Source organism: Cryptotermes secundus, unplaced genomic scaffold (assembly GCF_002891405.2).
Source record: "Cryptotermes secundus unplaced genomic scaffold, Csec_1.0 scaffold46, whole genome shotgun sequence".
Lineage (NCBI taxonomy): Eukaryota > Metazoa > Arthropoda > Insecta > Blattodea > Kalotermitidae > Cryptotermes > Cryptotermes secundus.
In genome coordinates this window covers 458,238-482,351 of record NW_019726221.1, presented here as the reverse complement: position 1 = coordinate 482,351, position 24,114 = coordinate 458,238, and the positions used below count along the sequence as shown (strand labels likewise).

Below are 24,114 nucleotides of genomic sequence, written 5' to 3'. Positions count from 1 at the left end.
GAGGAAGCGGTTCATCGCATTAAGAGGAAAAATTGTTTTGGAAGAGGCTGTGGACCTGTCATCTGACAGATTACTGATGATGATGATGATGAGGATGAGTATGAGAATGTTACTTATTGCACAACACATGGGTTATAGCTTTGCAAATGTTCTGTAATCGTTTTATTTTGGATCATTAATTCTGAAATAAATTTTGTATACACAAAACCAGTTTGAGTGGTAGTGAACAAATTTTATACATTACTTACCAACACACACCTTCCTGTCAGGGCCCAGGCGATAACCAGAATCACAAACACACTTGAATGAGCCATCAATGTTGACACATTTGCCATTTTCACACATCCCTGTCTGAGAACATTCATCCAGGTCCACACAGAAGGTCCCATCCAGTGATGGTGTAAAGCCATCCTGACACACACAGCGGTAGGATCCAGGTATATTTTCACAGCGACCCTTCAGGCAGATTCGTGCATTCTCATAACATTCATCAATATCTGAAAAAAATACTCATGTTATTTCAGTTATTACTGACTCTTTCTGAACAAAATATTGTATAGTAGTGAAATGCCCATATACAATTCAATGGAATGTCTCTTCATTTGCCATATAAACTACACAGTTATTTTTTATGGAGTCAGTATAATTTAATTATAACATTAAGTTTCAAATGCCAACACAAAGGTAAAACTGTGCTTTCGCAGGCTATCAGTGACCTTCCACAGCTTGTGCAGGCTAGCCTTGATGGCAAACCACTGGCTTTTATGGATATTGATTTCTTAGGTACACTGTATCAACCACAAATGTGATGCATGAGGGATGTTTAATAAATAGGTTTCCCTGGCCTGTAACATTTGTCCTAAACTTGTCCCATCAGACTTCCATTTGTCTGGTCCTCTGAAGCATTCCACAATGATGAAGAAGTGTAAATGGCTGTTGGTGAATTGTTATGACTGCAAGAGCCGATTTCTACCACAACAGAATGTTTAAACTTGTGCCATGATTGGACAAATGCAACAATATATTTTCCTGACTAGGCAGCGTCACATCCCAGGAAATATTACTCAGAATATTCACAGCTATGAAAACTTCAAATCTCATATACACTGTTAACTTCCTGAAGAGTACATGAAAAAAAAAAACTTGGCACTGGAATCTCCCAAATATGGGATCTCCTAGCCCATTCAGTGCTAGTATTGTTACTGCTTTCATGTTAAAAGTGCAGCATTCCATTCAGTTACACACAAGTATGCCAGCAACTCAAGATGGAGAAATTATGCATTAGTTTATGCTTTTCTAATTATTCTTAAGCTAGTACAGCTACTGAGGAGCCCACATAGCTCAGTCAGTATAGCAATGTGCTATGGGCAGGATGGCCAAGATTCAGTTCTTGGCAGGGGTAAGAGATCTTTCTCTTCTCTATAGTGTCCAGACCGGAACTGGGGCCCTATCCAGTGGTAAAGCAGCAGGGGCGTGAAGGTAACCACTCACCTCCATGTAGTGCGAGGTCAAGAATGGTGGAGCTATACCTCTTCTCCTCCATATGTCTTCATGGCATGGTGATTATTTCATTAAGAACAGGGACAACATTTCCTTTTACCTTATGGTTACTGACTTGTTTTCTTTTATTGCTAGTGGGGTTGGACTAAGTCCCTTGTACTGAGACCACTTCTGTCCTATGGTACCAGCCCCAGATGATAGGTGAGGGTGATTGTGGAGCAATTGGTGGAATGAAGATTGGCAGGGGAAACCGAAGTACTTGGTGAAAACCTGCCCACACAGGAAACTTTAAACATCTGACAAAAGAATCTTACCAACACATGAATGTCCAGATGGTGAGAGAATAAATCCACTGTGACACTGACATTTGAAGGAACCATCCATATTTATACACTGGCCATTTGCGCACATCCCAGTCTGACTACATTCATCATGGTCTGAAACACAACAGTGAAAATGTACAGTATCATATCTAGCTAAACATCTAGAATCATCATGTTAAGCTCAGAAATACTTAACATATTAATTTAATTTAAATAAAATTATATAGTATAGTAATGTCCTTATAGTTTATTATGAGGTTCATGTAAGTAATCAAAGAAGCTAGCCTGATTATTTCCAGATTGGATAAATAATATCAGAAATATATTCAAACATTCAATACATCAATTTTCATAATGTAAAGTGCCCATATTGCTATAAAAAATATATCACAAAACTTAACATCACACTGAAATCCTGTAGTATTCTGATGTGTAATCTTATTCAAATGATGTATGTATGTTCAAATAAAACATGCACTGTATTGCCCTCTTTACTTCTTGGTCAACTACTATATCATTTTCACATTTCATAACAAATTAGAATGAAATTATTTATAATAAATTAAGATACAGACAAAAGAGGGAAATATAACCAATGCCAACCTATACAAAGTCTTCCATCAGAAGAGACATCAAATCCTGGTGGACAGACACAGTGGAAACTTCCAGGAGTATTTGTACACTGCCCTCCTTGACAGTAGTTCAGTTCAGAGCATTCATCAATGTCTGCAAGTGCAAAGGATCACTTAAGGTATCTAATACAAATAATTTCCAATTACCTCATAAGGAATCAAACCCATGACCTTCCAGCTTGCAGCACAGTGCCTTAACCAACTACACTACCATGTGCAAACTATTGCCAAGGTCAAGAAAATGTGGATCTATATATCCACTCCCCCATACGCCTTCATGGCATAGTGCTTAATTAGTTAGGCACAGGGACAACTTCACCTTTTACCTTTAATACAAATAATTTAAGAGAGGGAAAGGTATCTTAAAGCAGTGAGAGTTGATTCGTTATAAGAAGCAGAACAATGTTTTCAAGTTATACATATTCATAGTGAAACGATGACTGGCCTTCACACACTTCAGACTCGCCCTTTCTATAGCCTGGGTAGCACTCGCACAGGTAGCCATCAGGGGTGTCAATACAATGTCCATTGCCACAAATGTTGGCTCGCAGAGCACATTCGTTCACCTGCGTGATGTCACCTGGGCTTGGATGGCACAGCCTTCTATAAGCCTCTAAAAATAAATTGAACAATAGTGTCAATTTAATTTTTAACTAAAACGTGCAGATTCACTTTGTTAATTGTTCCATTAGCATAACCCTTAATGTATGTAATGTAATGGGTTTGATCAATGCATTGCCATGCAACAGCTCTGTAGACACAGTCCAACATGCAACATTTCTGCACCATGCCCAGTGTTGCTAAGGGACCAATTAAATTGTTATCTGACATGTGACACTAGTTTTCTGTGTGGTCTGCACCATGAGACAATAGAGGGGCTGTGTTTTCTGTATGTGGTCTGTGCCGAGATGATATGAGAGAATACGGGAATTGGAATTAACTTCACCTGAGTTCCAAAGTTCCAAGGGAAGAGCAGTGTGGCCAGAAGAAGGATTAGAAGACAGTGTGTGACATGTGCTGTAAAACTGATATTGGGAATGTGTAATTTAGTGAGATTTTTACAATTCCTGTGTTATAAATCCATTGCCAGGAAATGGGTAGTGAAGACTAGTGGAAGTAGACTGAGAAGATTAGTGTGGAGTGATTGTAAATTGTGTAAATTAACAATGTTGTAATAATTATTTGTAGTTATGACCTGTAGGTTGTTAATAAATCTAATTACCAATCTGAACCCCATCTTTAGTCACTGATATACGTGACAGTATCTACTACTTCTACTCCTACCTCCAGTGAATTACACACTACAGTCCCACAAGGTATTTGGCAACATAACATATATGGTACTGAGTGGGTTGGCACAGTGGTAATGCTGTAGACTTGTATTCATGAGCTGATGGGTTCAAACTTTGGCCAGAATATGTCCAAATTGACTGATATTTTCTGCAGTTTTCAAGTCCCTCCAGTAAAATGGAGGGATAATACCCTGATCAGGCCATGACCGCTTCCTATAAAATTCTTTCCAAATTGTCAGTCATCCTACCATTTGTAAGATTTGAGGCTTTCACGGCGGTGACTATGAAGAAAGCAGTCTTCTGGGATTTGGCACCGTGTATATGTGGTGTTAACACCACATANGGGGGGGGGTGAACATACTCAGTATGCATTCCAGGATGCTAATAGGCTCATCTGATAAAGTGGCCCAAGCAAAAAACCTTTTGACTTGTCAGCGCGCTGACTATTCTGATTACAGCTTTCAGTGTTTGCAGATCAGGAAAGTTATCTCAAATTAGGCCATGACCACTTCCTTCCACATACCTTCCAACTGATTAGTCATTAATAATCTTACTATTTGATGCTATACACTCTACTGACAAGATCATTAAGTAAACCATAAATATGTAAAATATAATCATATAATGTTATTGATAGTGATACAATACTTCTAATTCCAGTAGGAAACATCAGTGCACATAAAACTGTATACGTGTAGTGGACTTCATTTGTAATCTTAACGACTACTTATAAACTGCATAATGAGAAGCTTCATAAATTGTACCCTTCTCCAAGTATAATTAGAATGATCAAGTCAAGGAGAATGAGGTGGGCAGGGCATGTAGCACGAATGGCGGTGACGAGGAATGCATATAGGATATTGGCGGTAAAGCCAGAAGAAAAGAGACCACTGGGAAGACCAAGGCGTAGGTGGGTGGACAATATTAAAATGGATCTTAGAGAGATAGGATGGGATAGTATGGATTGGAACTGATCTGGCTCAGGATAGGGACCAGTGGAGGGCTCTTGTGAACACGGTAATTAATCTTCGGGTTCCATAAAATGCTGGGAAATTCTTGAGTAGCTGCAGAATTGTCGGCTCCTCCAGAAGGGCTCAGCTCCATGAGTAATAATAACAGAGACTTCTAAACTACATGGCATTGATCTTACCTGTGTCAGGGGTGGGGCAGATGTCACAGTTGTCACCCCAACCTTTACCCATGTTCATGCCACAGCAGCAGTCCTTTTTAGAGAGTTTTATTGGAAGTCTGTTCTTGCACTGTCCAGTGCGTGTTACAGATGTGTAGCAGTTTCCCTGGCGTGCATCTAGGTACATGAAATAAGTCTGCATATATTCCAGACATCAGCATATACATTCTGAGTGGGTGACATTTGAAGAAGTTGAACAATACAAAGAGAACCACAAATATGAATCTGTTTTACTTGCACATTTCTCCAGCCAAAGAGACCCAAGAGGCTGGCTTATGTAATGATTTGCTGTAAAATGAACTTGGGTCTGGAAGTGAACATAACAGCTCTTTGTTGCTAGTCTTTTTATTGCTTCTAGTTGAAGAAAAAACTTCTCTCATGTACGCTTTTTGATTTGTGTTTTATAGCTTATACACTACTATGGGCTTTAGGGCTTCATAGTGCATCAGAGTTCTCCCATCTCCTCTAAACACAGATTACTTTATGTTCCATATAGAAATATTTGAAATGTATGTTTGATTGATATCAAAATCTTTCCTACATATAAAGACAGGAATGCAGTGAGGAAGAAAGAGGGTTGCCTTTGTTAAAGCAAAACAAGGTTTATAGTTCCACCTACTTTAAATTCAAGGATATCATTTGTTTGGCTACAATTTGTGCCTCAAAATATAAACAGAACAGGGTGCAATGTTATGGAATTTGACATACAGTACATATATTGAGGTAGTTCAGTAACTGTATTAATTATAATACAGGCTCCATGATAGAAACAGGGTTCAATTGCTGGTGGTTCCAGGGATTTCTCTCTTTCTCATTGCATCCAGACCGATTCTGAAAACCACCCATCTCCTATACAATGCGTGAATTCAAACATAAAAATAACCACTTAACTCCATTTCATTCTAAAGGCTAATAGAGATTAGAGCAACACCTCTCCTCCCATCGACATGTTCATGGCAAACTGCTTGATTAAGCACAGGAACTAATTTACCTTACTTTCTCTAAATATTTTTGCTAAAATATATATTTATGCCTCTCTAAATGCATTTGCCTAGTATGTCCCAAACACTTGGCCGCGCCATAGCTCAAGCAGTTAGTTGTTGGCTTCCCACTGCGGCGGTCCGGGTTTGATCCAGGGTCTGGTCAAGTGGTATTCGTGGTGGACAAAGTGGTGCTGAGGCAGGTTTTCTCCGAGTACTTCGGTTTCCCCTGCCAATCTTCATTCCACCAAGTGCTCCACAAACACCCTCACCTATCATCTGGGACTAGTACAATAGGCCAGAGAGTGGCCGCAGTACAAGGGACTTAGTCCCACCCCACTAGCAATAAAAGAAAGTCCCAAACGCTGTACATATAAATATGTCATAATATGATGAACTATGCTCACAAATATCTGGATTCTGTATGAATAGATGAATAGTAAGTTCTCTGTATGGCAATGAAACTGTTTCCATTATATAAATCATAGTAGGAAAATTCAAATCAAAGAATACAAATAATATTACAATATAGAGTAACTATACATGTCTGTTAAGTACCTATGCATCCCTTCCTGTCTTGGCTGGGAATAAAGCCTTGGTTACAAACGCAGTAATATGAACCATCAGTGTTAACGCAACGTCCATCCAGACAGAAACCGGCTTCCTTGCACTCATCACGATCTTCACATTCATTGGTTTCTATATTTCTTGCCTGTCCTTCAGGGCACTCACATTTGAAAGAACCCACTGTGTTAACACATTTGCCACCTTGACACAGACCTGGGATTGCTTCACACTCATCAATATCTGCAGACATAGAGAATATGCAATTTATCCACCTATACAGTTCATTCTATAGTCATCACAGAGCACCACCTTTACATATGGACTACTGAAATTAAATATCAGCATACAAAACAGTACATACATGCTGAGTTAAAATACTGCCATATATTAGAAGACAAAAATCTTGAATTACTCTTATACTAATGGAAGAGTTCAGAGACTATAAAGGAGTATTCATACTGTGACTTAAGATTCTGTACTCTAATAATTCAATACTTACTATTAGGAATATTTATCTCAGAGTCATATTGTGTATGAACAACTTATTATTGGTTCCATTATCATAATTCGTGCATAAACTTTATACCGTATTTACGCATGTATAGGCCGCAGCACAATTTTCAGACAGAAATTATAGAAAAAATAATTTTCTTGGAATATTATTTCAGGAGTATTACACCCTGTATTACTAATTATGAATATATTTTTTTTAAATGAAGTGTGATTTCGAATATTTCGAATATAAGCCGCACCCCAGTTTTCCTCTTGAATTTTTGGCAAAAAATGTGCGGCCTATACATGCGTAAATACGGTATATTATTTTAAAACATGTTTTGGCTCTTTATGGCCAGCATCAGGTAAAATATTTTCAAAATATTAGTGTTTCATTTGTTGTAGATTGGTGTTGTTAAATTATGTTGATTTCTTGATCACTGCAGAAATGGTCTTCTCTGCAATGCCAATGTATAAAATTATATGCTAAAATATTGTTACATGTAGGGTGGTATGCGTGATGAAATGATGGGTTCTAGTTCAGATGATTGGAATTAATAGCACCCTCCACGAACATCTGTCCATTAACATTCACTTGGCAAACAGAGAGAGAACTGACAAATGTAAGCAGTTTTGTATACATTAAGATATACATAATAATTAGCAGATAACGGTTTAACCTCTGGAAGTTCAAATATAGATACCTACATGGACTTTAATGTGTGCGGATGGAAAAAGTTATGAGTCATGTTTGAGGTTAGAATATTTCACATGCCCTATGCATGTAGCCATTTATATCAAGATGGAAATTAATAAAATATGCAGTGATGTCTGACATTCATTTTCACACATACATTCCACTGTCAGAATCCCACACGGTGACCCACTTCTATGCCACACACAATCAGAAACTAACAAGCATTTCATCTGGCAGCTAGAGTGGTGCATGAAAAACAACACTGCATGTCCACCATTATATAATTCACAGCAGACATCCAGAGATTACCCATTAGCCATACTAACTATAAAACTGAGGGTCTACTGTAAGAAGAAATGCAGAGAACAATGATAGCATTCTTTATTAAAAAGTGCACATAAGAAAATACTACATACTTCACAGTGATGTTATTTATGATCATAATAGCTGTACTCGATGATCTACCATTAGCTCCCTCCTTAAACAAATGGCAATTAATCACAATCTGCACTGAAATAATTTCTTAATCAGTCCATTAGCACTAAATTATAACATCCTTAATTTTGTTATACCAGGAAAGAAGGATTCTTTGTGAACGTACCTGAGACTCTTACACTCATTTACTGACATCCATGATGATAATTTCCAAAAAGAACAAGTAACCGCTTTCTAAGAATTATTTAGGAATAGATGTTCCTGCTAACTGTGGGAGCTATTCTTGAGCAATCCTTGATCTGTGCATGTCAAAACGTTGATATGTCTGAATATTAAAGTCCCTTGTTCACTTTAAATGAAGAAAGTATATGGGAAACTGGATGCATACAATGAGAACATTTAAACTTTAGCCAAGATATTCAGTTTTGGAACATGATCTATGGGCACCTGGAGAGGAAGTTCGAAGTATTATTTTGTGAAGTTAACCTGACTGATTAGAACAATATCATCAAATTCTTTAAATTTATTTTGGAGGAAAGGTGATTCAGAGCTTTGTATATCTTTAACAATAAAGACAAGAGGAAAGAAAACCCCATTTTATTCATATTACGGAGTACTGGCTAGGAAAGGGAAACATGTGCAGCAAGTGTCACTAAAAAAGAACAAATTTCTCCTTAAGAATTTGGTAATGACAAGGTACCTGGTTCCCTGAATGGATGTATATATTTTAAAAATTAAGTTACAACAGAATGAAATAATATTATGCATGCAGCACAAGAAAATTACAACACGCTTTCAATTAGACTCTTACCACACAAAATAAAATTATTTTTTTTAATAAATCCCTCAGATTATAGAAACTCAACTGACATTGCAGTTCTGCTCAACTGAGATCCAAGACTTGAACTTTTGTCAGCAATGTTCATTTTTCTTAGCTCAGTTCACAGTTCCTTCAGAAAAGAAATCTGAAATTATTTAAGACCCTGCTTCCTGTCTGAAATTGACAATCATGGTATTCGTATCAATGTTTGATTTGACACCTGGTCTTCACAAGCCGACTTCTTATTCTTCTCCAAGTAATGACATTGATTTGGAGATTTTACCCCCATGTGGAGGCGGGGTCGAATACCTCCACCGTGACCCTGCAAATCCTAGGAGATGACAAAAGGGAAGTCTCAAATGTGAGAAAGTAAAATATGATCACACGTCCCAAGGGACTAGGACCCGAGAAACACTGCGCTGGCAAGGGCCAGCATATACAAAAGACAGACCCATCCTCTCGTCAGAGAGGGCGCCCCACAGAAACAAGACTGTAACCGTCAAGTAATAAATATCTGGTCATGAGCCCCAGGAGGGTGCTCGATACCAAGATTTACTGACTGGCTGACTGTCAGTCACAATATGACTTTGACTTTGACTATGAGTAAGTCCTGAGCTCTTGTTAGAAGGTAGCCATGGAAGGTTCATCATGGAAGAAGAATAAGAAGTCGGCTTGTGAAGACCAGGTGTGTGATTAGAAGGCTTTATTCATGTGTAATATTTGGAGTCATTTGAAGCACTAGTTCCTGTGCTTTAATTGTGTTACCAGGAGAGGCCTAGTGTGTGTAAATCATCGATAGCATCGTTCAAGCAATATTAAGGTTCTGCATCAGCAATTTGAATGCTGTAATGTTAGAATTACTGAGGGGATGGATCTAGAAATCACACCGTTGAGACTGGGTCAGGTGCCATAATACATACATCACGTTTCATAAATACTGGTTCAGGCGTTCAAAAGTTAATTGGGGTAAAACACATACAGACAGACAGACACACATATATACACACACACACACACACACAGAGGAAAGTGATCCAATATCTCTTTCATTTTTATAAAATAAGGAAAGTGGGCTAATAAGAAAACAGGGACAATCTCATTGTTCTTAAAATTACTTTACCAGCATTTATACCAATTTTGACATTTACTAATAAATTCTAGACATAGGAGAAAATTTATAATTATATACGGAGCAACATGGACAGCAAATATTTGTAACTACAAGTCTGTCCATTAATATAGCGCACCATATCTTACATATTCTTGTGTATAAANTTAATGGAAATTTTATTTTATTTTAGTCCATGATAAATCTTGATAAATTTCTTGATCATTGTTTAATGTGTATTATAAGTATTATAAGTTTACCTCATTTAATTGCAATATTACTGTATTATTGTATAGATACTATGTATTCTAACTTGACTTGTTCCATATCCTATGGTGTCTCACCTGTACTGGATTTATGGAAGGTAAATAAATTCAATTCAATTCAATTCAGTTTACATTTATATCTCATTCATGAATTCATGACACACACTTGTTCACATTTTGCTTTTAATAAGCATTAAGAACCACTGACTTACCAACACACAGCCCACTGTGGATGTTCTTGAGATAGCCTTCATCACAATCAAGGTGTGTAGGACATTTTTCACAGGGATGACCCCATGCTTGACCCACAGTGGCACAACAAAGCTGTTTAGTACACACCACTCCTTGTAGCTGGCCTTGGCACATGTCATTCTTCACTCGGGTAAAGCAGGGACCTGTCCGGTAGTCTGTTAACGAGAATGCCGTGCAACATGTAGCAGTGAAAACGTGAACAGTTTCGATATAATATTTCATGCTCATGCTGCTATACCAGGCATGTCCAACGCGTCAATCGCAGGACGATTTTTGGTCAATCTCATAGGCCTATATGGAAATTGTACGTGAAAAGCATGTAAATTCACTTGTAATATAAAATAAGAAAGAGATCACAGCTAGTATTCAAGATCTTTAATTATCAAGAAACACGACTGTGTGGCAAATAGAAATGATGTGTGGAAACATAGCTGAACAGTTGTTGAAAGATGTTTCCAATTGTGTTGCTGTCTCCCTCCAACTGGATGAATCTACAGACATCAGACACAGCCCAGTTACTTGTTGCTTTTACAACAAACATCATGTGTCGTGTTATTTTTACCAATATTTTTGCTTAAAGTGAGGTACGAAGGGGGAGGTAGATGACTGGCAGTTTTGACACTAAAAAGTCGATCACAACCTGTTTGAAGTTGGGCATGCCTGTGCTATACTATATAAGCTGCCAATCAACTGAAAATATTTTTACATGGTTTTTCACTATTCAGCCTTATTCTTCTATTCAGGATTGATCTTCAGTCAAAACTATAAAAGAGCTAGCAATATCTCTTCTTTGTTGTGAATGGTAATTGGTAATCTCTCCTGTGACATTCTGTCTTCTTCTTCTGTTTAAATTTATTTTGTTTCTTATAGCAGACATATGTTCATCTTCTCTAATACGTATCAATTGTATTCAAGTACATCATAATTGCAGCTTAAACCATTTCATTTCTGCAGACTGTCTTCTGGTTTCATCTATCTTTGTGAGAGAAGAAAACAGAGATGAAGTACAGTAAGCTGTATAAATTTCAACCATGCACATTTCAATGTTGGCTGCATCATGTGAAATTAACATCCTTCTCCCTCAGTCTGTCTCTCCAACAGTAAATGTTTGGAACCCAAAGGTAAAACTACAATTTTAACTCATAGCACAAAATTCACTATAACATAATCAATACAAGCTCACAAACATGCACTTTCCTTGGAAAGAAAATTCTGCTGTAAAAACTGTACATATTGCACTTATCTGAGTATATACATGTATATCTGGATGTTGAAGTAAGTGGGAAAAGAGCTGATATGAATGTTGAAATTAATGTTAAGATATTTTTATTCTTCATGGAATGTAAAGCATTCACACATAAGTAAGAACAAGCAGCTCTACAATTGTTCATAATTGGGAAATGGATCTAATTGTAATAATTTTCATATAAACAATGCAGTAAACTGATAATGATGTTAAATAACTCTTTCAGGTCAAAAATCCTGCTGCTGAGTAAGTTTCATAAAAAATAATTAATATCTATGTTAATATTAATACTTATATTAATTTTTATTATAATATTTATATTAATTTATTTCTACCCATAGTTCCTTTTTTATATGTACATATATTTTGGAACATTCAGTATCACTGAAGTACTCATAAAAAGTTTTTGTAACAGGCTGATAAGACCAACATTTCTCAATTAAATCATATATTGGCAAGTATAATATTGAGTAGATCTTCTGGGACTAGGCTGTGGTCATGTGAAATGCATTCAACTGAAAAACTTTTGTGGTTACGGTAATGAACATTCAGATTCCATAACTACATGCAATTTTTTTAATATTTCAATACCTATTAATTGCCAAACCCAAGGGATTTACATGGCTTATATGTGAAATGAAAAACTTTTATCAGAAAATTGTTTGCTTCAGTTCTATATTAGCATTCTGGTAAGATAAATCACATGTATTTTGCTGTAATATTCTCTAAGTTATGAGTTACCTCAGCACCAACATATAATTACCAGCTTCACATCTTCTTCCTGTAAATCCATAGATACAAGCACATCTGTCTGGTCCAATACATCTGCCACCATTCAGGCACGGCTCTCGGCATACAGCTGGCAATAGAGAGCATTATTAATTCGGACCTAATGTGCCAAATAAGTGGTTCAGTAATTTAAACTTACAACAATTCTGAATGCACATAATCTGTATCAGTGTTTCAGAATGAAGAAACTTACTGATTTGCCATAAATAAAGAGAGACACAACTACAAAACTGTAACAGTAATTATAAAATATTTGTTGGCACTATACCAAAGGCTGACATTTTCTAATGCTACTCCCTAAAATGTATGCGGTAGCATAGTTGGTTGAGACACTATGCTACAAGCCAGAAGGTCATGGCTTCAAGTCCCGATGAGGTCACTGGATTCTTTCAATTGACCTTATCCTTCCAGCCGCACTATGGCCCTGGGATCGACTCAGCCTCTAACAGAAATGAGTACCAGGAATTAATTAAATAATTTTCCTGGGGAGTGAAGTTCGGCCGGTGCGTAAGGCTGACAACCTTACCTCCATCTTTGAGCCAAATGTCTAGATAATGTGGGACTCTCAACTTCTCACAACCCTATAGGCCTTCAGGGCCTGTTACAGGGATAGCTTTACTTTTACTTTTTTTTTTTTACTTTTTACTACAATGTGGGATATTTCATTTCAAGTGAGATATTGTTATGGGGGTATTTTATTTTGTTATATATTCTATCTTTTATGTGGTTGTCTCCTGTCAGCTACTATTTGATGTAATGGATATATTTTGATGAAGTATTGCTTACATTCATCCTTCCACCGAATTTCTTATGTTTCAGAGAGAAATTTGTGACTTCTGCTGTGTACTCTATTTCCTACATATTTTTGTGTTTCATGATGTTCATTTTATTCAATACAGCTCAAATTTTAGTATGATAACAATGATCCATCTCTAACTGTGGATGAACAGTTAATTTAGAATATGTCAGTCTTTGGAAGAGAAGTTTATTGGGTGCCATATCGTTGAGACAGATGTCAAACTTAGAAAGGCTGCCAATTTTCTAAGAATTCTACCAACTTCTGTTGCTAACAAGGGTGTCAGTTAAGGAAATGCAGTGTAGTTTCCAAGTTAACACCATAAAACAGAACAAAAGCACTGTTTGGTTATTTTTCCAGAACTAAAATGGCACTTTCTAAGAAGAAATTCTGTAATGACATACAGGTCTATGTTAAACTGTGCTAATAAATTAGAGGTTTGTGTTATGAACATTACATTTTATGAAAGCACTGTTTGGCTTCACAAAATGAAGCAATCCCCTCCCCCCCACTACCAAAACTATTGGCAAATCTTCTAATCTTCTTTTTTTCTGGAAATAAGAAATATTCAATATTGGCACTCCTTAGACTGGAAAACTGTTTTTCCCTTTCTGGTGTTGAACTCATTCCCATCTACGTGTTACACTGCATACGGCACCACAAAGGGGATTTCATTAAATAACCGGCAGATAAAGTTGTATTTCTGGAGTTATGTGGCATATAATCAGTGTTACATGCAGAAATGGACTTACTGTTTGGTGTGTCACTTTCCTGAAACGACATTTAACTTTTCAGTTTAATAAGAAACTAAAAGCTGTATTTCTGACATAAACTGTTTACAAGAGACTTCAATGGGAAGGACATCCTGGCTGTAGACTCAACAAATTGTCTACTGAAGTGACCATTATATTATTTATTGAGCCCATATGACCATGTTGTCAACATTATTCAAACTGCACATCTGCCAAACATATGATGATCTCTATTCTGATGATAGTGGTTAAGAGAACATGAATGTCAAATGTGTGGTCATGTGATGGTAGTGACACTCAGGCCTGAGGCTCTGAAAATTTCAGATGAGTGTTGGCCCTTTAGCATTAAATCAATGGTAGGGTGCAAATAACAGTGAGACCACTGAACTGAATAACAGGAGAAATGAGGGCTCCCATGTAAACCTTCCCCAACAAAGGTGTGTCTACCACATTATTCACTTAGACGAACAAAACAAACTCCGTGGTTTTAGTCCGCAAACGAACTATATCGACCGAGCGACCGCTGCTTGTTGGCGAAGTTAGTGCCAACTTTAGCAGATAGAGGGTGTCACGTGGTTAGCGCAACGAATCCCCGACGACATTAAATTCGGTTTTCTATACCAGAGCCACTATTTCCTTGAAATAGCTCCTCAACTGTACTCACGAGGCTGAGTGGATCCCGTTCTAGACCCACTACTTCTCAGAAAATTTGGTTGCGTCGGGTATCGAATCCGGAACCTCTGGATCTGTAGCCAGGAACTCTGACCACTAGACCACAGAGGCGATCATTATTCACTTAGACTAATCAGATATCAAATATTGGATAAATGGAATGTATGCCCTGTGACACTCATTTTTAATAGTCACGGAGCTTCATAACAGAGTCATTAAACTACAACCATGTTAATTATTTAAGATTTGAGGTTTTTACGGCGGTGACTATGAAAAAAGCAGTCTTCTGGGAAGTGGCGCCGTGTAGATATGGTGTTAACCGACGTTTCGGAGGAATATATCCCCTCCATCTTCAGGGTAGAAGGAAAAATAAGAAAATCCGCAAGCGAAGAATCATATAGCTGAGTTTATTTCCGATATTAGTCTGCTTACACCTCTTCTCACTGTTTCTTCGCTTGCGGACTCTCTTATTTTTCCTTCTACCCTGAAGATGGAGGCGATACGTTCCTCCGAAACGTCGGTTAACACCACATCTACACGGCGCCACATCCCAGAAGACTGCTTTCTTCGTGTTAATTATAACACATCTGCCCAGCTTCCTGTACTTTATTGCTGAATTTGTAACAGTGAAACCTAGTTCCCTGTGAACGTGTCTCTCATACTACTGTGATAAATCAAGTTTGTTTCATGGTTAATCCTCCCAAACAAAACTGTTTTGGGATCTTCCAACTTATCTCTCATGTATAAAACAAATTTCTACTTTCACTTCAGATTTCCTACCATTCTTTGTATTAAAAAGTCTGAGCCCATAAATTACTCTGCAGTAAAATATCAAAGAATATTAGCATAAATAATAATAAACTTACGTTCTCCACAAAATTCGCCCTGATAGCCAGGTCTACACACACACTTAGAGCCACTACATGTTCCTCCATTTAAGCAAGCGGCTTGACATGTACTTCCATTTCTTCCATCTGAAAAAAAAATACATTCACAGCAATACTCGTACAGTGTGTTACGTTGTGGTAGTCTAGTTATGAGCGCTACCAATTTTAGAATGGGAGTAGCAGAACTGCTCTTCACCCGTGAGGCCTACAAGCCCTCAACTTAATATCAGATCAACGTTCTCAAAATTTCGACTCAGCCTCTAACAGAAATGAGTACCAGGAATATTATTGGGGGTAAAGGGCGGCCGGCGCGTAAGACTGACAGCCTCACCACCATCTGTGAGCCGAATGTTTAGAAAATGTGGGAACCTCAACATCTCACAACCCTATGGGCCTCCATGGCCTGTTACAGGGATATCTTTACTTTTACTTTTATATCGTCAAGGGCGAATTTAATAGCGGCACAATTGGCACAGTACTTCTATTTCTTGCACTGCATCTTTCAGTACTGGGAAATATCCAAAATAAATAGTCCATTATAGCAAATTTAACTGTTATCATCTGAATAAATGGAAAACTTACGCATTTTGAGAAGGAAGAGTCTCCAATTTCTTCTGACCCTGAGCTTATCAATCAGTTCAAAGTCACATGCTTACATTGAGCAGTTCATGGTTATTTAACCGTTGCCGTGAAACGCGAATATTCACTCAAAACCCAGCCACTGAACCCTATTCTCAGCCAGTTTAATTCAACTCACATTTCTGTAACTTATTTACTTAAAACAGGGCTCTCTACGGGAACCGCACGCGGTCAGCCATTTAGCTTTGTGAGGTTCATATGAGTACATATCCATTCACCAAATCACGTGTTAACACTTTGTTCCTCATTAAAAATGTCGGCGAATCTTGCAAAAGAAAAGAATCCTTACGACACGTGGTTAATAAATATTTCGTAAAAACTCGCGAAATACTTCGATGGCTGTAGCTTATATCCCGAAGCTTATTGACTTGCCAAAATCATGCGCGAATATATCTTTATTTTACAAAATTGTCAAGAACTCGGCGATCCCTCCTTTACAGTAGGCTGCGACATATATTTTCACAAACCATGGGCGACGTGACTGTAAATCCCAGTATACTGATGCAACCGTTGCATTGACGCCCGATGTTAGGCAACTAGGACGAAAGAAATGTTAGTTGGGTTGCCTCGATTGAGGGGCGATGCCTCGTTCGTGCAGATAGGTGTGTGGGAGAGAACCATATGTTCAGAGTTAGAAAGCATAGAAAGCGCCAATGTTTGACTAAATCTATATTATTGATAGAGGGGGCTGGTCAGTCTCACGTCCAGGTTACTTAATCCCGGGCAAAGGACCCCTGAATCCCACTGGATAGGAGACTGGGTGGGCCTTACGCGCCGGCCGCGCTGTACTCCCAAGGAAAATTATTTAATTAAACGAACTCCCACAAGCATTTTTTTATCATTTACACCACCCGGCGTCAGGTAAATCTGATAGTGGCTAATATACAATACCGACACCTAAGGCACTAGTCGGAGGTGACGCTTTACCCCAGGGGAAAGGCCTCCCGGTACCCATTACATAGGAGGCAGGGTGGGCCGCAGAACCGGGCTGAACGACGTGGGGAAGAGAAAATTTTTGCCCTTACCGACACTCAAACTCCGACCCCTCGGTCGTCCAGCCCGTAGCCAGTCGCTATACCGACTGCGCTATCCCGGCTCTAAAGAAAATGATATACTTTTGTTAATGTGCTCTACATCTGGCAGAAACTGGAGCTTTATCAACGACAATTTACTACAAAAATCTGACAGAAAATAAGTTTGACACGTCACTGAACGGAAATAAATGTATGTAGGATGGAATGGAAAGATGAAATGAAGAAATCAGAAGAAAGTAAAGAAACAGGGAGAATGATAAGAAAAACAGAGGAATCTATATATGAGGAAGTCCTTACCTGGTCTTTGCTGCTGCGAAGACGGAGGAGGACATGAGGAAGAGACCGTGCCTCCGTCACACAGACAGATGTTGGGCTTGATGCATCGGCCAGAGGCGCCACACGACCGCGAGCAGATCGCTGTGAATGCAATTAACAAATTCCATTAGGGGTATACAAGCATCAAACAGCCTAAGTGGAAATCCACTGTACGAGTATTGCTTAATTTATGGATAAAACTTTAAAAAAAAACTGACACAGACGAAACATGACATACCGAAGGAGCAACTGAAGAGTATCAGAACGATTTAAAAGAGTGTACTTCGTAATGTAATTTTTTTTTCGAATGGCTCTTCCGGTCCGTTCAGGGCCCTAGCCTCTTATTCAGTTCCGTAACCAATTTTCAAAGGCGGTAGGACTCCTTGGACGGGGGATTAGTCCGTCGCAAGGTCTCTACCTAAATATAGGACAACAGAAACACAGAATAAACGCATACACACACAAAACATCCATGCCTTAATTGGGATTCGAACCCATGATCCCAGCGTCCGAGCTAAGACAGTGCCATGTCTTAGACCGCGCGGCTACTGTGACCAGCACTTCGTAATGTATCCCCCCCCAATGGCTCTTCGAGCCCATTCAGGGCCCTGGTCTGAATTCGCCCAAAAAAGTTTGGTGTACATTCTTCATCACTAAATTTAATCGAAATTCGATCAGTACTTTTGGCGATAAAATATGCTAATGGACACTGCCGCTTCCAAATTCAGGGCTGAAGTCGGCAGCTACCTAACTAGTTAACTTACTTACTTACTCATGGAGCCGAGCCCTTCTTGATGAGCCGCTAATTCCGCAGCTACTCAAGAATTTCCCAGCATTTTATGGAACTCGAAGGTTCATTACCGTGTTCACAAGAGCCCTCCATTGGTCCCTATCCTGAACCAGATCTAGCCAATCCATCCCATCCCATCCTATCTCTCTAAGATCCATTCTAATATTTTCCACCCACCTACGCCTTGGTCTTCCTTGTGGTCTCTTTCCTTCTGGCTTTCACACCAATATCCTAAACGTATTCCTCGTCTCCCCCATTCGTGCTACATGACCTGCCCACCTCATCCTCCTCGACTTGATCATTCTACTTATACTTGGAGAAGAGTACAAGTTATGAAGCTCCTCATTATGCAGTTTTCTCCAACCTACTGTGATTTCATCTCTCTTTGGTCCAAATATTCTCCTCAACACCCTGTTCTCAAACACCCTCAGTCTATGTTCCTCCCTTAATGTCAGAGACCAAGTTTCACACCCATACAGAACCACAGGCAAAATTATAGTTTTGTATATTCTAATTTTTGTTTTTGGACAACAGACGAGAAGACAGAAGGTTCTGGACTGAATGGTAGAACTAGTTAACTAGCTGACTTTATCTCCGAAGATGGAAGCACCATGTTCCTTTGAAACTCTGACATCCAGTAACAAGACTACCGGAGTCATAACCTTGAAGACCATACGTAAATATGAATAAACACTTCAAAGGGTATATCTGCTGGCAAATAAGTCACTTCCGTCTTATTCGTTAACCAGAGGCTATTTACGCGATTTTCGTATTGGCGGAAGGCAGTCAAGTGCCGCTGTTTTTTTTTTTCACACACTCCCAGTCAGCTCGGTCGCAAGATATCAATTCTGTTCTGAAATTTTCATTTGAGCTCCCGAATAAAATCTGTGCTGCTGCAAGTTGAAGCCGTCAGAGCACAATCAGAAACATGGCGGTAGAACTGAACTGGCAAGTAAAACGTAGTTCAGGAGATTAGCTGCCGGCTTCCCACCGCGGCCGTCCGGGTTGGATTCCAGGTCATGTGGCATTTGTGGTGGATAACGTGACAGTGGGGAACGTTTTCTACGAGTACTTCGGTTTCTCCTGCCAGTTCACATTCTACTAACTGCTTCATATTCATTACACATCCTATCACCGACGCTATATGTAGTCTCGATACTGACAAAACAACGAACTCTGTGGTTTTAGTCCGCAAGCGAACTATACCGACCGAGCGACCGCCGCTTGTCGGCGAAGTTAGTGCAAACTTTTGCGGATAGGGGGTCTCGCGTAGTCAGCGCAACGGATCCCCACGGCCGTTTATTTCGGTTTTCTAGACCGGAGCTGCTATTTCCTTGAAACAGCTCCTCAATTACCCTCACGAGGCTGAGCGGACCCCGTTCCAGACCCACTATTTATAAAAAAAAACTGGTAGCGCCGGGAATCAAACCCGGACCTCTGGATCTGTAGCCAGGAACTCTGACCACCAGACCACAGAGGCGGTCCGCCCGAGTATACCAAGAAATGAGAAAGACGGAGAAGATGATTTTAATGCTGAATACGGTCGGCAATTCAGAGACAAGCAGACTATATTCCTCTCGTCTGCTAATTTGGGGATAACGGCAGCCATAATTAACCTCTGATTTTAATTTGTCCGCTTGTGTGGCAGAGTAATATTTTGTATAAGCAATCAGACAACCATTCATTGCATTAGGCCTTGTGAGATAAGATTACCGTATACTTGTTTCCAGCCGAGGTAAACCGCTGGGATAGTCTGTAGCCTGCGTGGGGCAATATTAATGAAAGAGATGAAAACACGTGGTATTGAATTAAAATGAATGCCTGGTCTTCTAAAGGAACAGGGCTGCTTCTTAAGAATGTATACAGGAGACCCGCAATTGTCTGTCTGTCCTCTTATTGAATTTCAGAAATCAATATTATAACCAGGGTCCGGATTTTGATGACATGTCATCTCTTTTTATCCTTGTATCCTATGCGATGCTCTTAAATATATAAATCTCGGATATGAGCTGCTGGTTACAGAAATGTAAATTTTATAGGTAATTTTTTGACATTTTTAGGTTTAAGATAATTTTTTCATTTTGGGGGTAATTTTTTTGACATTTAAGGGTATTTCTTGTCATTTTTGGTCATTTTAGGGAATTTTTCTTCATATGTTTTCTGAAATGTGAATAACATGGAAGCGAAGTGTTCTTTCTTTTCTCCTTTAGGTCATTTTTCTGGATTTTTTCGGTCATTTCCTAGGTCATTTTTTAAATATTTTCAGGCCATCAAAAGCCGAGCCCTGCATATTACATTTTTGGGTCATATTTTAGGTCATTTTTCTGGATTTTTTCTGTCATTTTATAGGTCTTTTTTAAATATTTTCAGGTCATCAAAATCCGGGCCCTGATTATTATATACGAGTAGGCAGCATCTGGCCGACTTTCGTCAAAATGGAGATGAATGTCATGCCTCACCTTCACAGACTTTATGCACTGAACAACATCAACATGGAAACCATGTGAGCTTGTAAGGTGTGAGAATGTATATATTGCAAGATTTCAAATTCTGTATGGTCACATACTATAAAAAATATGCAACTTTAATTCAAGAACGTTTTAAAGAAACTGGAAAATTATGATACAGGAACATGGCATGGTGCAAATGACCTGTGAAATTCGTAAGATGACATGAAAATATATTCAACTGTCGTGTTCTGTTAACATATACAGTGTCTAATACTTCGGAACACATAAATATATATCGTAAACGGCGATTTCTTTTAGTACCTTTTCAACGATAATAAAACGCTTGCCTACAGAAGTATTTGTGAGATTTATGGGTTAAATGAGGCCGCGCCATAGCTCAAGCGGTTAGTCGCTGGCTTCCTATCGCGGCGGCCCGGGTTCGATCCCGGGTCTGGTCAAGTGGGATTTGTGGTGGACAAAGTGGCGCTCGGGCAGGTTTTCTCCGAGTACTTCAGTTTCCCCTGCCAATCTTCATTGCACCAATTGCTCCACAATCACCCTCACCTATCATCTGGGGCTGGTACAATAGGCCAGAAGTGGCCGCAGTACAAGGGACTTAGTCCCACCCCACTAGCATTAAAAAACAGAAAACATAATGTTCTAATTACGAAGACAAATCTGTCAATGATGTTTAGGGAAGCAGTCGCTGTTTATTATGATAATTATATGAAACCCATATATACCCTCTGTTGGCAAAATCTATAGAGATGTCAATGTTAAAGCAGACGGTACATATAAGTAATAATATCTGGAAGGCAAAGAGGAAAGAGACCTGGGATGGGAATCAACTGAAAAAAAAATCCTTAATTCATCATTCACACCGAAAAAAGACAATTAAAGACATAATTTTATTGCCACTCAGCAGGGCCTCCAGTCCCTCACATATTCCTCTTCTGTGTGATTACAGGAACTGATATAGCGAAGAGATTTACATTCCCCAGTTGCATACTACGTAAGATTATTGTTATAACACGTATCTTTCTTTTGTCTGTGTGTGTATGTGCTCGTTTTATCTGTCTTCTTGTTTCTGATTACATTATGATTGGCCGTTGGGCTGGAAACCTGTTAAAATTAAATTATTATTATTATTATTATTATTACTTTTGAAATTATTATATACTGCCTTGTTTTGTATTTTGTTTGCATTTTGTTGTTGTTTCGTTCTTCTTACTTGTTCTAACTTCGTAACTGGCTTCTGGGCTATTACGTTTACACGTAACTAAATAATAACTGAACTGAATTACTATTATTATTATGCGGTTAGTCCTAACAGACGTAGCATATGTAATGGAGTTGTCTGGAACTCTAATGCCTCTGTTGATGCCAACAAACTGGAACGCATCCAGCAGAAGTTTGCAGCCCTCTCATTTAATTGTTTCTTTCCCCATGTCCATTACGCCTCATAGCTAGTCGGGGTAGCTCAATCGGTATATCGACTTGCTGCGGGCTGGACATCCGGGGTTCGGTTCCCGGCCGGGGGCAAGGGAGTTTTTTCTATTTAACAACGTCCAGATCGGCTCTGGGGTGCACTCAGCCTTCTATCTAATAGATAACGGGCCCTCTTTCCCAGGGCTAAAGCGGCCAGGAGGTGAAGCTGAGAACTCACCTTCGTCCACTGCAAAAGTCAAGAATAGTGGAGCTATACCCCCATTCCCCACACGTCTTTATGATGTGGTAGTTAAATAAATAAACACAGGGATAACTTTATCTATTTTACCTTTCACAATTATGTCTTGGGGCACGTAAAACTGCACATGTTACATTACATAAGAGGAAGTAACACACCTTGACGAACTGTTCCTTCTTCAAGCCCACTTTGGTTCTGCACTCTGTCCATCTCTTTTGGAAACTGCTGGTCCTCGAGTTCCTGTTCAGCATATCAGAGACTTTGCTTTGATCAAAGTTCCCCCCCCCCTTTGGGGCTGCAGCCCAATTTTGGCCTTGGCCTACCTCCATGAAACTCTCCGTTTCACTTCGGGTTTACTAGATCTTACACATTCGGTAGGACTCCTTGGGCGGGTGATCAGCTCGTCGCAAGGCCTCTACCTGTACACAAACACATACATCTACCAAACATCCATGCTTTAGTGGGACTGGAACCCACGATCCCGGCTTCCGAGCGAGCTACCGTGACCAGCCTTGATCGATGTTTATTCCTCAAGAAAGAGCTGCCCTTGTGAATATGCTCTTCAGCTGATAATATTGTTTGCAGGGACGTTGACGCATTTGGAACCAAAACTGTTTTCCTTAATCGTGTTTTATAGTGGTTCTTTGTTCTTATTAAAATATTACTGTATTCAATATGAATGTAAGTATATATTTTTCCCTCGCTGCCAAATGGCTGAGCGATTGCACTTATTGAATTTATATAATTGTCTGAGTGACACAAGTTGCCTTGTTTTGTCTTTTGCCTTTATTTTTATACATGTTTTGTCGGTTCCCAACTTTTCTTATGCTTATTCTGTTACTTGTTTTTGGACTATTCAGCCACCACGTAAATAAACAGGCTACAGGACTGAACTGCACATCAATAATTTCACTGGCTTGTGAATATCCTGTGGTCACTCCTGAAAATTACGAAGCACCACTTGTCCTTGATCTGAAACTAACTTCAGACTGTCATTGCCTTTAGTCCTCATCCTAATTATGATCATGACGATTGCCTGTCCCTTTACGATATGTTCTGGCTGTTTATGCGTTCTTCACGAAAAGTCTGTTTCCGTTGATATTCTCATTGTCACGTGCTGAGGCTACACGTCTAGCCACATTTTATTTGAGATCTAAAAATTATCCCAACTGTTTTTTTAATTCATTTAAGGAGAAAAACTAATTATTTGATAATGAAATTAAACCACTGATTACCACAATAAAAAAAACGAATAAAATACTTTAACGTGGACTACCGGAGCGTTGTTAGGTAGCGGACCGATAGGCGCCTTACGATGTGCGCGCATGACAATGGAACAACGAGGTTATGCAATCCTCTTCTAGGCAACGGCTCGGTAAACAGACTTCAGCGTAGGCGGTTAAAACTGCCTTACTATATTAACATCTCTAGTTCTTACTTTCCAGGATTTATGAATTTTAATTACATGTATATAACCATAATTATTCTCTCAGAGCACAAACTG

General features: G+C 39.0%; 1 protein-coding gene across 1 annotated transcript in view; it reads right to left on the bottom strand.

The window, feature by feature from the left end:
• LOC111863844 (fibrillin-2) overlaps positions 1-24,114 on the bottom strand; it is a 202,012-nt gene that overhangs the window by 78,976 nt on the left and 98,922 nt on the right. The window contains exons 3-12 of the mRNA XM_023850590.2: positions 17,666-17,785; positions 15,675-15,782; positions 12,563-12,658; positions 10,514-10,708; positions 6,475-6,723; positions 4,898-5,053; positions 2,901-3,068; positions 2,427-2,549; positions 1,815-1,937; positions 249-497 (exon numbers count right to left, since the gene is read on the bottom strand). Of these exons, the coding sequence (XP_023706358.1) occupies positions 249-497; positions 1,815-1,937; positions 2,427-2,549; positions 2,901-3,068; positions 4,898-5,053; positions 6,475-6,723; positions 10,514-10,708; positions 12,563-12,658; positions 15,675-15,782; positions 17,666-17,785 (1,587 nt within the window). The remainder of the gene's footprint in view (positions 1-248; positions 498-1,814; positions 1,938-2,426; positions 2,550-2,900; positions 3,069-4,897; positions 5,054-6,474; positions 6,724-10,513; positions 10,709-12,562; positions 12,659-15,674; positions 15,783-17,665; positions 17,786-24,114) is intronic.